General features: G+C 32.7%; 1 protein-coding gene and 1 long non-coding RNA gene across 3 annotated transcripts in view; both read left to right on the top strand.

Moving 5' to 3' along the window:
• The window catches only part of LOC120359910, a 97,045-nt gene that overhangs the window by 64,776 nt on the left and 18,184 nt on the right, over window positions 1-14,085 (top strand). The gene's annotated exons all lie outside the window — the stretch shown is intronic.
• Window positions 7,413-10,677, top strand: LOC105200782 (myrosinase 1). 2 transcript variants are annotated; one of them, XR_003268192.2, is made up of 8 exons: window positions 7,413-7,617; window positions 7,762-7,895; window positions 7,977-8,310; window positions 8,412-8,754; window positions 8,838-8,988; window positions 9,519-9,760; window positions 9,844-10,052; window positions 10,291-10,677. XR_003268192.2 is itself a non-coding variant. In XM_026130129.2 (7 exons), the coding sequence occupies exons 1-7, from the start codon at window positions 7,458-7,460 to the stop codon at window positions 9,995-9,997; spliced, it is 1,518 nt and encodes a 505-aa protein (XP_025985914.1). In that variant the 5' UTR covers window positions 7,413-7,457; the 3' UTR covers window positions 9,998-10,058. The 2 variants fall into 2 exon arrangements, 1 of the variants encoding a protein (XP_025985914.1); XM_026130129.2 differs by lacking the exon at window positions 10,291-10,677 and having other exon boundaries at window positions 9,844-10,058.

The following is a 14,085-nucleotide window of genomic DNA, read 5'->3' as shown; positions in this document are numbered from 1 at the left end:
GTTATCGGAGGAACTGTAGACGGCATAACGAGAAGGTTATTATCCAGGCCGCTTAATTTATGCAAGTAATAAACTCATGATGCCATTATTGGCTCTGCGGTTATACAAGCACGGTGAATACATGCTAGGTATTCATAAGCAACGAATCTCGAAATTTCGATAACTGCCATTTCGATAACTGTCACATCAAGAATTTATACAAACAGTAGATTCCAATTTAAAACACAATGGAATATTTTGACGTAATATAAAATTAGTAAAAGGTCACGACCGTATTTATTTTGCTTCACTGATTTTATTAATCAATTTAGATTAGAATAGAATTAAAACTCGTTTGTCGAGATGATTAAAGGTTAAGGTTACCACTTTGCGGAATAGTGATTGAAAGCCAGAAAGATTTGTTTTAATTCACGGCAGTTTTTATATGTATTTTATAAACACGTTTGATGCTTATTAAAATATTTATATATTATATTTTAATAGATTGTGATTGCGTATTTATAATAGAAAGATCGCCCAGAGAAAACGTTGCGAAAAGTGTGCATTTCATGCGCATTTGGGATAGGTAAAAATACAAGAGGACCGTTAATGAATCTGAAATTCGAATCTCATCCGAGGTAAACACGAGCGATTTGACTTGGGTAGTTCCCCGTTAACGTACCCGAGTGTATTTTGACAACGCGAGCTGCTGGCGGACTTGCGAAGATGCCATAGCGTCGTATAATCGTTTACCTTGGCGACCTGAATTATGCAAGTTAGTCTCGACTACCATCCACACCCGTTCGTTCGTTGCGCCGTAATGTGAATTTAACTGGAACTTTGCAGACGATCTAATTAAAGAGTAAAGGACCAAAAGTACTAGCTCGGCGCTTGTTTTCAGTATTTAGGAAATTTACGGCGCGAATAAATCACATTCATTTTTTCGTATGAGATGTTCAATTTTCGACGTATTTATGATACTCGGCTGAGATTGATACCTACACACGTTGTCTCTCACAGTACATATAAGCATCGTATTAACAATAACTTAGCGCCTTATAGATAGACGCTGATTAATCCGTAAATATATCGAGTGACTTTAAACTGAGATATTGCACAGTACGTACACGAACTTAAAAGCGATACATGTATACCGGGATCTTTATGAGAGCCGTTGCGGCGATAAGGCGACTCCGACTTCGTCCTGAATGTCGGATAATCGGCACATAAAGCTTGGTTTAATGCTATCTTTAAGGATCGATCGGTTATCCACGTAGAGTGGTAATACCATGCTCTATTTCCGAAAGTTCGACCCTTGTTATCAAAGCTTGGAGTACGTACGTACTGGGATATATTTGCTCTTTCTGAAAGGATACCTATAAATCTAAGAGAAAGCCCCAAATGGATAGGACAGTAAAAGGCAGCGTAAGTAATATGAGAGTAAACAACGTATCTGTATAAGTCCAAATTGATCATAATGGCAGTAAGGGTAGATAGATGAAATTTTGCGTTGGAACTTTTCTATGACAGATGGTTTCGCATTTCCACAGAGAAAATATCTTTTAAAATTGAATATCAGACTCTCTAGTTTCTCTACACTTTGCTACACTGCCTTACGACAGAAAACGCATTCGTCGCGCGGAAGAATAAGAATTCGCAGAGCTGCTTCTTCTTCGGTGTCGCGAAAGTATAAATTAAAGAGCTATTAGTCACGTGACAAAATGATTCATAGCTGAAGTGCGGTTATATCGCAGATTCTTACGTTCGCGAAAAATGAAAATAGAAACTCGCGAGAAATCCGTTTCGGTAAAGAGCACAAAAGCCGAGAACTTTTATATTCGGTGTCTGAGTGAAAATTAGAATTTACAAGCATGGCCTACTTGGCGTACCACTTGCTTCGATTTTCTATCACTGAACAACGAAGGATGCTTAAAAAAAAAAAAGAGCGCATACGAATGCTGCGTTGTATCTATTCTTTCAAATTACTGTCACGCCTTACGAGTGGATTGTATAACAATGCCGAAATGCGTACGCATACAGGATTTCCTGATCCACTTTTTTCACGAAGTATCGTAAAGCCGCGCATCGTACGCTACATCAGATGCGCGCCTTACTCTGTATCGGCAACATCGGGGTGCTTGGAAGAAAAGAGGGAATGAGAGAAGAAACGTTATCTGCTCCCAGCAACAAAGTTTTCGTGCTTCCAACGTATTTTTCTGTTTAGGTTATATAACCCGACCTTACCTCAGAGTCGAATGTTTCGCGGAGATTACCTGTCAGAATGCGTATTTTCTACCAGCGAGTAAATTTCTTTTCGCGGTGGGCCGCAAAAATGTTTCAATGTGGCAAGACGTGTCTCTTAGAAACTGCGCGTATTACTCTTTGTCCTATACATGTATCTTTGTCTTTTTAATTTGACTCAAAGCAGGATGCTTTACAAAGAATCTTGAGTTATAAAAAAGAAGTAAACATATCTTGTAACGAAATTTTTTTTATTATTATGTTATTTAATAAAATTAAAGTTTCATTTTTCTGACCTGTTTGCTAGAGTAATCTGACTAATTTCGCTAGTTCCTCACGTAGTTAATTGGTGCAACAAAAAATGCTATTACTTCCAAATACGAAAAATACTTCTTTATTTATTGACGATCAACGGTAGGAGATATTTTTCACATTATGCAAATATATTCTATAGTAATTCACTAATACTTCTCATATATTTAGACTGCAAAAGACATGGACAATAATCGGATGTGGACAACATACTTTTATTTCTTATTTTTTAATACTTTTTTTTTACAAAACAGAAAGTTGAGATAGAGAAAGAGAAAGATAAAATTTGCGCAAACTATAACGCTGTCGTATTCTTATCTGACAAAGAATTGTAACTTATTTCTAAGTCCTCTGGAGAGTGTCAGTCTCTGGCGACGAGGTAAATCGTAAAGTGATAGAATTACGAGTTGCGTTCTGGTATTCTATATAATGTATGTATTTCTCTTTGACCACAGTCGTGATATTGTGCATTGCGTTGCCGGAGTTTAATTGACTTATGAACTAATTTGCTGTTCTTCTTAATACGTTATTCTTATGCTTTAGATTCCAATTACGAATAAGATTGGCTAATAAAAAAGTTTTTTTTTAGCATAAATTACATTTAATTTTGGATTTTTGTTGCACACATATTTATGAATACTTTTACTATGACTACATACCGACGCCTGAGCCGTAGAAGGGGCTATATCGAGAAAAACATGAAGAACGATCTCTCGTATGTCAGAAAAATGAAAAGTGACCTATTTCGCGCGAGGCGTGAAGACAGCTTTATGTCGAAACGCTTACGAAAAACAGTTTATGATTTATTAAGCACTAATTTCGTAATATTGTAAGAGATTTAGGTCCGTAAGATGTTGATAAGCAAGTAAAATAGTTACGATCTTAATGAAGCAGTCATGAGATAACACTAAGAGTGCTAGTTTACGTAACGAGAGATCCTGAGTTCAAAATCTCGTTTAGTTTCTTTAATTTTTTGATGGAGGTGTTATTTTTTACAACAATTTCTTTACAGTTTTTTTTTTTTTAGAAAGGAAATGGTTCTCACATTCAGATACAAGTTAGCATCATTTATTATTAAATTGATTTTTAGTTTAATAAACGTGATATTACTAATTTTTATTCAACTTTAAGCTGGGTCGTGACCAAAAATTTATTCGGCGCGCATTTTGGTGAATTTAAAAAAGGTATATAAATATCAGCACTAAGATCTAGTTATGACAATTAAAAGGCACTTTGTTTATATTGTGTTTTTACATTATTGGTCGAATAATTTCTCTGCTTTATTTTTCCGTCATATAAAGTTTACATATTGTTCTGATAGCTTAAAATAATACGTATATTTTATATGAACTAATTAGTGAATAATAAAATGATTTCATATAGATTATCCAATGCAAATATTACATAAGCTTGACAAGCTGGATAATAAACATTATATAAACTTGATAATGATTAATAACATATTGAGAATTTAATTTGTGATACGTAGCTGCCTTGATAAAGAGTTGTACTATAACCTGTTGTGTTTACTTGTTTTTCAGGTTTTTTTATTTGAAATGTATCTTTGATTTTTACTGTGCAATTACAACGTATAGAAAGAAACGCGTATTAAATCTTTGTCAGTCATAAAACATATGAAATATAGGAATTTTATTTTTTTGCAATATTCAATAATTGTGAAGAAAATATGTAAATCTTTCTTACTTATGTACGCAGATTATAAAGATACGTGCTTATAAGTAAATATTATGATAATACTTAGCAGATTCATTAAGCAATAAAGACATTTTTGTACATTTTTAAAATGTTTGCTCTTGACGCGTAACTTTTTTGAAAAAAAAAAAAATTTATTGAATTAATTTGTGATTATTTGTTAATATGTGAAGTAACATTTTGCAAATGCACAAAAATGTCTTTAATATCTTAAATTCATTTCCTAAACATTATTTAATTCTGGTAAACGTAATAAATTATATTACAATGTGAAAACAATATAAATAACGAAATGCTTTATCAATCATAAATAGATCTATGATCTAGCTAATATTCATTGTGTAATTTTATATATTTTATCAAGATCACGAAATTGCGCGCCGAATAAATTTTCTGGTCTTAAAACACAGTTCTACAAGTTAAACAATTTGTTTGAAAACACGTCAAATGTACTGGTTAATCGAACGAAAATTACAATTAAGCCTACACAATAAAATACTCTTATATAAAACAATCATTAGATCGATTTGGACGTACGGAATCCAAATGTGGGGATGTACAAAAGATACAAATTGGCTAATGATACAATGCTATCAAAGCAATATAATTAAAATAATAAATGCAAGATGGTATTGCGAATTGATGACCTTTACTCAGATCTGGATCTCCAGTTTGTCGTCGAAGCAATTGAGAATTACGCAAGACAGCATGAAAACAGGCTTTAAAAACATACGAATAAAGAAACTGCTCGCTTACTCGACAGTAAATCGGATGTGAGATGCCTTAAACACGGCAAAAACCTCAAGATCTAATTAGTGAACGGTATTATGTGGATACATGATAGTTGGGCACAAATAATGATTTGTGTTCTAACACATGCCTACAACTTGTCGTATAACTTATTTAAATAGAGGTTTAAGATTGTAATATACATACCCTTTAAAAAAATAATAATTAAACTAAAAATAATATCACATTATTAAATTGAAAGTCAATTTAATAAAAAACAATTTTAACAAGCATCTAAATGTAAGAATACTTTTTCTCCCTAAAAATTTTTTACTTAGTACTTAGCACTAATTGTAAGATCTATCTATGATCTATATGATCAATAAGGTATTTTGTTTTTATTGTATTTTCACATTTTTTGTCCATATTTTCTGTATTATATTGTCTTTATCGAGGCAGATATGTTAGATACTACAGATTAATTTTTTGTACAATACAATTGACAGCAACATTAAAAATTTTAAACGTGATGAGTTGATAGGGATAATTATAATTAAAATTTTTCTGTTGTAAGAAATATTTTTTAAACATTTAAAAATAGGAATATTTAACTAATTATATATTTAATTTGCAGTTACGTTTACATTTTAAATTCAATATTAAAAAATTGATTGCAAAATTCTTCTTTATTTCCATAATTATATTTGTTATCTAAACAGACTAAGTATGATATTAAAACTTTCTTCCGTAACTGAGCATATTTATTCAATGTCTAAAAGTCTAGAATGTACCTTGTTCCACAAGTGATGGCAAACTGTAACAAACGAAAAATATCCAACCACAGACGCGAATCATATTTTCGATTTCACCGGTTTCGCACAGATAGAGGAGTCCAATATGCGGAAATGTGGTTATCTCTTCCTACGACAGAGCTCGTTTACCGTTTAACAGAATTGAGCCAATTACGTTAAACAAGTATTTAATGAGATTTTTCGAGATATTTTATATCGTCTCTTTTCTTTTTTAAAACGCGATTTACTATTATTTCATGTTTTCTAATTGAACATATTTATGATTTTCACTGTACATACAATCACAGTATATTAGAAAGAAACACGTTTTAAATCTTTGATAATATGTCAATTATAAGATATAAGACATGAGATATGAAAGTTTTATTTTTTGCAATGTTTAATGTGAAGAAAATATTTAAATCTTACTTGTGTACGCAAATTATATTCAAATATTCTATATATATATATATATATATATATATATATATATGTATATATATATATATATATATGTATGTGTATATATATATAGTCATTATGTATTCAAATATATTCATTAAAATCTTAAACTTTGAATCTGTATATTTTCAATAATAACATGTGAAATTTGTTTATTATACGTGTGTGATAAGATTAAAAGTCTATTGAGTTGCATTTAGTCAAATTAAAATCTGATCAATTATATTAATTGTTTGATTTAATCGAGATATTAACTGCTTTAAAAATAAATGTTTTTAATTAATAACTGTATGACGTAAATAAAGTGACGATATAACAAAATGTTTTTATTACTTATTTAAAAATGAAATTTTATGTATTTATATTTATAAATCATTATGGGCGAAGTTATAACAAGTTCTGAATATGTCATTAGTGTACAAAAATTTTAGAAAATTTTAAAAACAAAATAATTTATAACGTTAAACAAAATTATTATTTGTACGATAATTTTATAGTTAAATTTTTAATATTGTATTTAAAGTGTAAACACAAACTGTTAATACAGGTTAAATCTAATCAATCAAATATTCTTATTTTGAAATGTTTAGTGAAAAATTGTAAAGATGTGTAAAGATTTGCAAGTTTCCGTGACATCTAGTTATAAAATACTAAATGCGAAGGTCATAATTATTAACTCCGTTGATGACAGCGTTATTAAACATCTCTTACGTCATCGTCTTTAAGACACTCTGTGTCATACCAACGCATTTTTCAATGTTTAAATATTGTCTATTATTTTAACACGTACTTAATGTATTAATGTCGTTTAATAGCATAATTTTTTTTTAATAAAAATAAAAAATAAAATTTTTTAAATTATTTAAATATTAATGTGATACATATTGTCTAAAATAGAAATACCATAAAAAATGTATTACAGTTACTATATACATTTTGTATTTAATATTTATTTAGAAGCTGATAATAAAAAATAGTTTTAAGAAATCTGAAGAAATCGCCTACCTCCGATTAATACTCGTTCAATGCGTGACTCAAACTTTTTCTGCAGAAGAAGACTTAATCAGTATGTAAAGAAATATAAAATAACGTTATGCGATATATAAGAGGAGGGAGTAACAAGCAATAAAACAGTTGCTATCTTTAGAAGGCATATACATATAGAGAGGTCTGTATATATGACTGATAATATTCAACTGTCCTGATTACTGTTGCTCAGTCATCTTTGCAATGGCGAGCTATTCGTTTCTCAGAGTCGCTTGCATCTTTATTTTTGTCATCACATCTGGCTGTGCTGATGATGAGTCATCTTGGAAATCTTTTCCCAAAGATTTTTTATTTGGCACGGCTTCATCTGCTTATCAAATAGAAGGAGGTTGGAATGAAGACGGTATGTAAAGAATTTTCACGTTTAATGTCATTTAATTATTGAAGGAATACTTTTTAGCATCTTTGCATGCAGATAAAATTTATGAGGTATTATCCAGGCGTTTTCGTCAATTTTGTAATTAATTTATTATGCATTTACCAAAAGGTAAGGGTGAGAGTGTTTGGGACACATGGACACACGAACATCCAAATGTTATACGTGATAATAGCAATGGCGATGTGGCTTGCGATTCCTATCACAAATATAAAGAAGACGTGCAATTATTAAAAGACATGGGGGTACGTTTTCATAGATATTTTATATTTTATTAAAAGCTTGCAACGATATAGAACATTGGATATCAAATTATAATATTTTAGGTTCATTTTTATCGGTTTTCTCTGAGTTGGCCACGTATCTTACCAAATGGTTACGCTAATGTAATTAATCAAGAGGGACTCGATTATTATAAAAATGTTATTAATGAATTATTGGCCAATGATATCGAACCATTTGTTACTTTGTATCACTGGGATCACCCAACCATCTTTGAAAGCATGGGTGGATGGACCAATGAAAAAATGGTTGAATGGATATCTGATTACGCAAGAGTCGTTTTCAAAGAACTCGGTCCCAAAGTTAAATATTTTATGACTCTGAATGAACCGGCTGTTGTTTGTGATGAAGCGTATTTTTCTGACACACACGCACCAGGTATTTTTATTTATTTTTTGTATTAATTTATCTATTGAAAAATTACAATAATTTTTTAGCAAAATTAGCTAGATATTTTTAAAAATGGAATGCGTTTTTAGGAAAGAAATTAGGTTTTCCTGGTAAATATCTATGCATGCACAACATGTTGAAGGCGCATGCCAAGATTTATCATATCTACGACACAGAATTTCGAAAACAGCAGAAAGGCCAAATCGGCATAGTTCCATCTTGTACAATGGGATTTGCCAAAAATAGTTTTGACACCGCAGCAGAAGATTTATTTTTTCAATTTAATTGCGGATGGGTTGCCCATCCTATTTTTTCAAAGACTGGTGATTATCCAGCAGTTATGAAAACCCAAATAGCTGAGAATAGTAAAATTGATGGTTTTCCGAGATCTATTTTGCCAGAATTTTCGCCAGAATGGGTGGAGTATATTAAGTAAGAAATCTGTAGCAATTAATACCATTGCTAATTATAATTATGGATTAATATTATTTTATATTATCTTTTGTTTATTTAAGAGGTACATCAGACTTCTTTGCATTGAATCATTATACTTCGAAACTTGTGGAAACAGTGCCGCGACAACAAGGACAACCGTGGTATGATTATTCTGGCGTGAAAGTGACCATAGATCCGTCATGGCCAAAAAGCGCTTCGGATTGGCTCAGAGTTAGTTAACACAGAAGATGCATATTAATTGCGTGTATCAAGCTAACGGATATCAATTTTCACGTGTTCGAAACTTCTGTTTGTATAGGGCTTGTTAGGAATTCATTAATTTGACCCGATAACACATCAGGCACAATTAAGTCACACAGATAGTTTAACTTATTATTATGAATAATTCATTCTGTGAATTATTCATAGCTTTTACTCCAAATGCCATAAATTGGAAATCAGAATCGAGCATGTTTCAGAAAATATGCATATTCCGACAATTCAACTGCATCAAACAAAACTGGTGAAATTATGATCAATTACTGAGAAATTAGTAATTGACTATTGCTAAATGTAGTATTACGTATCACAAAATAACAAAATTTGTTCCACTGTGAATTGGATTAAATACGGATGCCGAATGTTGTTTTTTTTAAATACACAAATTAGAATAATTTTCGTACGAAAAGTAAAATAGCGATAGAAATAAAATATTATTTGCGCTTATTTATATTTATATATAAAAAGTTTAAATACCTTAGGTTGTACCTATTGGGTTTCGAGAGATTATCAAGAAGATTTCAAGCGAATATGATTATCCAACTATCTTTATTACGGAGAATGGTTACTCTGATTATTGCTGTACTTTTGATTTTTTAAGAGTATCTTATTTGCATTCTTATATGAAGGAAATGTTAATCGCCATTAAGGAAAATGGATGTAAAGTAAAAGGTTATGCTGCATGGAGTCTGGTAGACAATTTTGAATGGCAGCGTGGTTACACGTGAGTTATTATTTCATACATTTTTATAAGCTTCTTTTAAGAAAAAAAAGAATATATATATATATATAATTTTGTTTTAACAGAGAACGGTTTGGATTAATACACGTCGATTTTACGGATCCTAATCGAACGAGAACTCCAAAATGGTCAATGTATTGGTATAAAAATGTTATTCAGAATGGGAAACTTCTTGATGATCCAATACAAGAGCATATATGCACAACACAAATCGTATAATTTGTTTGAATCAGATCTAAATAAATTTGTCATATAGTATTAAAGGGACCAAAAAGTAATGTATTACTCTCGTGTATATTTTATTTTTATAATTAGTAACACTATCATCAACTCTGTTTATAAATGGAATTAGCCAGAAATGTGTTTTTTTATTGAATTATTTATTTTTTTTATTGTAATCAAACGACTAATTGAATACAGCAAAGCAATATAACGCCTAATTCTACTTATAAAGATTATTTTTTAAAACATAATGTGTAAAAAAATTAATTGGATGAATATTTAACTTACAGATTCGGCTGCAGAAACTATAAGAGAAACTATTCTGATTACAGTTATTTGACGAAAATTTTTCGTCGACAGTGTTAATTATACGTTACAATATTTTTATTTGTCCATCTCTGACAAAAGAAGCCGCTATTGTTAAGATTCAATAAAAAATTACTATGTCTTAAATCTAAAATCTAAATTATATAAAATAGATTATGTATATGCTAATGGAGGCTGAATATATAATATGTATATAGAAACGATAGAAATGTCAGAAGCAATATTATTTTTTGTAATATACGTGTGGAATATTCCGATCTATGATTGGTCAGATTATAAAGAGCATCAGAGCAACCATATAGCGATCACTCCAATCGAGAAATAAACGAAATACAAGTTTTCAAAAAGGAGTAATCGTATGCCATTACTCTCGGGAAATATCTTTCACCATGTTCAAAGCGAAAACCTTGGCAAAGTAACGAGTGCGCTTTCACTGTGCGGAACGAAGTAACTCATTATGGCATACCTACAATTTATTATTTTTATTCACACGAACCTTCTCGATCTAGTAAATTTTAGTGAAACACATTTCAAACGGTTTCTGCGATAAGCGCAAAGTGTATAATCAAAGTAAGTTTATTTTTGAAAATATAAACAAATATTAAATTCACTGATTAAGTTATTGATTACAATTTCATGCAATCCGCATAATAAATGTTGTTATTACAGAAGATGTTTTTCGTAATGTAAAACGAAGAATGATAGGTAGCAGTAAGGGATGCGTAATAATTAAAAAGAAGAATAACTTTGATTAATCCGTTTATCTTCGTTTAATCCGTTGCTGGGTTTACTCTCTGCTGAATAGATCGTATTGCTAATGGGTGAGATAAGGCGTTAAACAAAAGGTAGGGACGACGAGGGATGCTGCGAATGCTGTCTGGTACCTATCTCGTTTATACAGCTTTCTATGCACACTGCTAGCTAATAAAAAAAAGAAGGAGAGACGGAAATAACAGATCGCGCTTCGGCAAGCAGAATCTCGTGTAATTACCTAGCAGCGTCGTTGTACGTGAACGTGTACGTGCACTCGTATCACGTTCATCGATGCTTCGTGGAGAATGTACTCAAAACCGGCTAATGAAAAGCAACACGTAAAATCATTCTCCAAGATCGACGGCACTGATTTTATTCCGTATACACGTAATAAAAAAAAGGGAGGGAATTGTATGTCCAATTAATATTCAAGTTTTGCTTTGTTGCGATATTCTTTAGCTCAACGTTTATCTCACTAGTATCGATTTCAATGTCAAATAGTGTCGCAGATAATATCGGCACTGATACCGCGTACATTGTTCCTGATTAGAACCGAGCATTCGTTTGCATTTCCAGATATCTTTGGTCATTCAGTATCGGTTTCGCGGGTGTTAATTGTACCCACGCGATGTATACACTGCATCATCCCCATGCACACAATAATTTACGCATAATTGGTACAATTTAGATAACTTGCAGTGTATCAAATTATACCGTGTAAACACACGCGTACCCGTCTACGCATGCATAGTCCGTAACTCAATAATTATGTATTCGTACATAAACGAGCCATGCGAACCGACTCGACGTTTTCGACGAAGTACTAAGAGGCGTCTAGACGGGAATATGCATACGCGCCAACAACTCCGGCTGCTTGAAGATCGTTTACATTCTAATGTAAATATTGTATGCACAATATATGCACGTAGACCGAAAATCCGTGCCTCGGAATCCTATGGGTGAGATTAACTGTGCACCTTGCGGAGGGGCGAACAAATTTGTGATAATGGGATAAGACAAAGACGCTGCTTTTACGATTAATTTTATTGTCTCGGTTAAAATAAAAGCCTTAAATGGCACTTGATTCCTCGAATCGATCTCAACAAAGAGGAAGATGGCAACGATGAAAAAGTTTAGGCTTTCCCACAGGGATAATTATTCGTACATCGTTTGGGCTTAGCAAACCCACGGGCTCGACACGTACACTGTAGACATTCACGTTCATCTACACATCATGCACAAATACGCCGCACATCTGTACTCGTGTACGTACACTTATGCACAGATATTGATTTACTTTTGCTGATATGTCGGCTACCTCTGTTCTAAAAAAAAATTGGAAAAAATTAATTAAAAGTTGCGTAGAATTTTTAAATTGATTTTCCCATAATTTCAATAGTGGCGTGTGGCTCCGTGTGACAAAATCGATTCTTAGTTAATAGGTTCCGGGTTCGATCTTGACTGTTCACTCTACATATACGCGTAAAAATCTGGGAACCTGAGACTGTATCAGGCTTAAAAGACTAGAACTGTATTAAGGCCTAGGGCTGTATAAGCCTAAGGACTTTGAAGAAAAAGAGCTCCTATTAAGATTTGAGTTTTACTTAATTTAAGCATAAAGAAAACTTAGCGCGGGAGTCACAGAGGAACTTTTTAAATCTAAGTAACGTCTAGAGATCAGTCTGGGGACTGTATAATCTCACCTACTTCCACAACAACTACTACCACTACCATCACCAGTTATGTCGTCAAAACCTTTTATAAAAGAATACTCATCAGCCGTAAAAGAAATAGCAAAAATATCTTGTGCACCAAGGTAGGAAAAGTAAAAGATTTTCTTTCTTTCTTTCGAAGAGAAAGTAACAATGGCTATCTCGTAATAAACAATGTACTTCCAACGTTACTTTGAAAACAACCGATTTCAGACATAATACGTTTAATTATCAAGAAGTAGCTGCTGCAAACCACCTTCCGTATACTAGCACTTACTACCAATTTTTAGTTAGCCCATGTCTCGAGACATAATTCCTGGTTGATAGCACTTGGACGAGAAATGGAGAAATATCGCGAAAATATCGAAGAAAGTGACGAGAATAAGAAACTCTGACTCACACTATTTCTCTCTCTCAGAAATCTTCCGCGAGTCCCGAACAATCCACCAGAGTCGGTATGCTACAACGGACTCTCGACAGCAACCGCTTTTGTGCCCTAGGGAATGGTGGGTACGCCGAGTAAGGGAGGGGACCGGTAAGGCTCCATGAGAGACGAATCCCTACAACGATGTCGGCGTAATTGTGTAACTTCGTGGCTGCGACGTACGAAACAATAACTGCTGGCAAATCGCATCAAACAATACCACGGCAGATTGCATCTTCCAAGGCGCGACGCGCATCTCTCCTTTTTTCGCTGATCTCCTTTGTCCTCGCGTCGACTTCGTCGTGTCCTTTTAACAAATAACTACACACCTCTATCGTTCTACGAAATCGTGATTCTCAAAGACTACCACCTTTGGTGAATCGCGGCAGAAAGGAACGTAGAAAAGGTGGCGGATAAAACGCGTTATCGGGTACAGAAACGATTACGCCTCTTGACGCGCGAGTTTCGCGCAGAAAAGAGAGCGAGGAAGCGCAAAAGGGCGCTCGATGAGGAGAAAACGTCCTTTTCTATCGCTTTTTGATAACCTCCCGGGAATGCCATCTTTGTGAGAAAAAGAAGAGCTCTTCCCGATAATGGAACGAGAAGGGAAAGAGAGTAAACCGATAAAAAAGACTTTATATACATTTTTGCTATCCGCAACATTACTGTGTTTCGGATAATGTCTAATGATATTTCCAAAATTATTATCACTGACAGATAATCGTTAATATATTTTGAATAAGTGCACATACCTATTTTAATATGTTTAACCGTGATTTTTTTTTATTTGACATAATTTCCTTATTTTGTTGGTTTTATTTTTTATACTTTTGTAATATGCAGCATAACTTTATCGATGAATAAACAAA

Source organism: Solenopsis invicta, chromosome 2, assembly GCF_016802725.1.
Source record: "Solenopsis invicta isolate M01_SB chromosome 2, UNIL_Sinv_3.0, whole genome shotgun sequence".
NCBI lineage: Eukaryota > Metazoa > Arthropoda > Insecta > Hymenoptera > Formicidae > Solenopsis > Solenopsis invicta.
Note: the sequence above shows the minus strand (reverse complement) of the source record. Positions and strands in the feature narration are given on the sequence as shown.

What these genes read in the sequence shown, in the direction of transcription:
- LOC105200782 (XM_026130129.2), top strand. Translation starts at nt 7,458, where the DNA reads ATGGCGAGCTATTCGTTTCTCAGAGTCGCTTGCATCTTTATTTTTGTC. An exon ending in GAATGGGTGGAGTATATTAA is followed by an intron (nt 8,755 to 8,837) that starts GTAAGAAATCTG and finishes TGTTTATTTAAG; the next exon opens with AGGTACATCAGACTTCTTTG. An exon ending in GAATGGCAGCGTGGTTACAC is followed by an intron (nt 9,761 to 9,843) that starts GTGAGTTATTAT and finishes TTGTTTTAACAG; the next exon opens with AGAACGGTTTGGATTAATAC.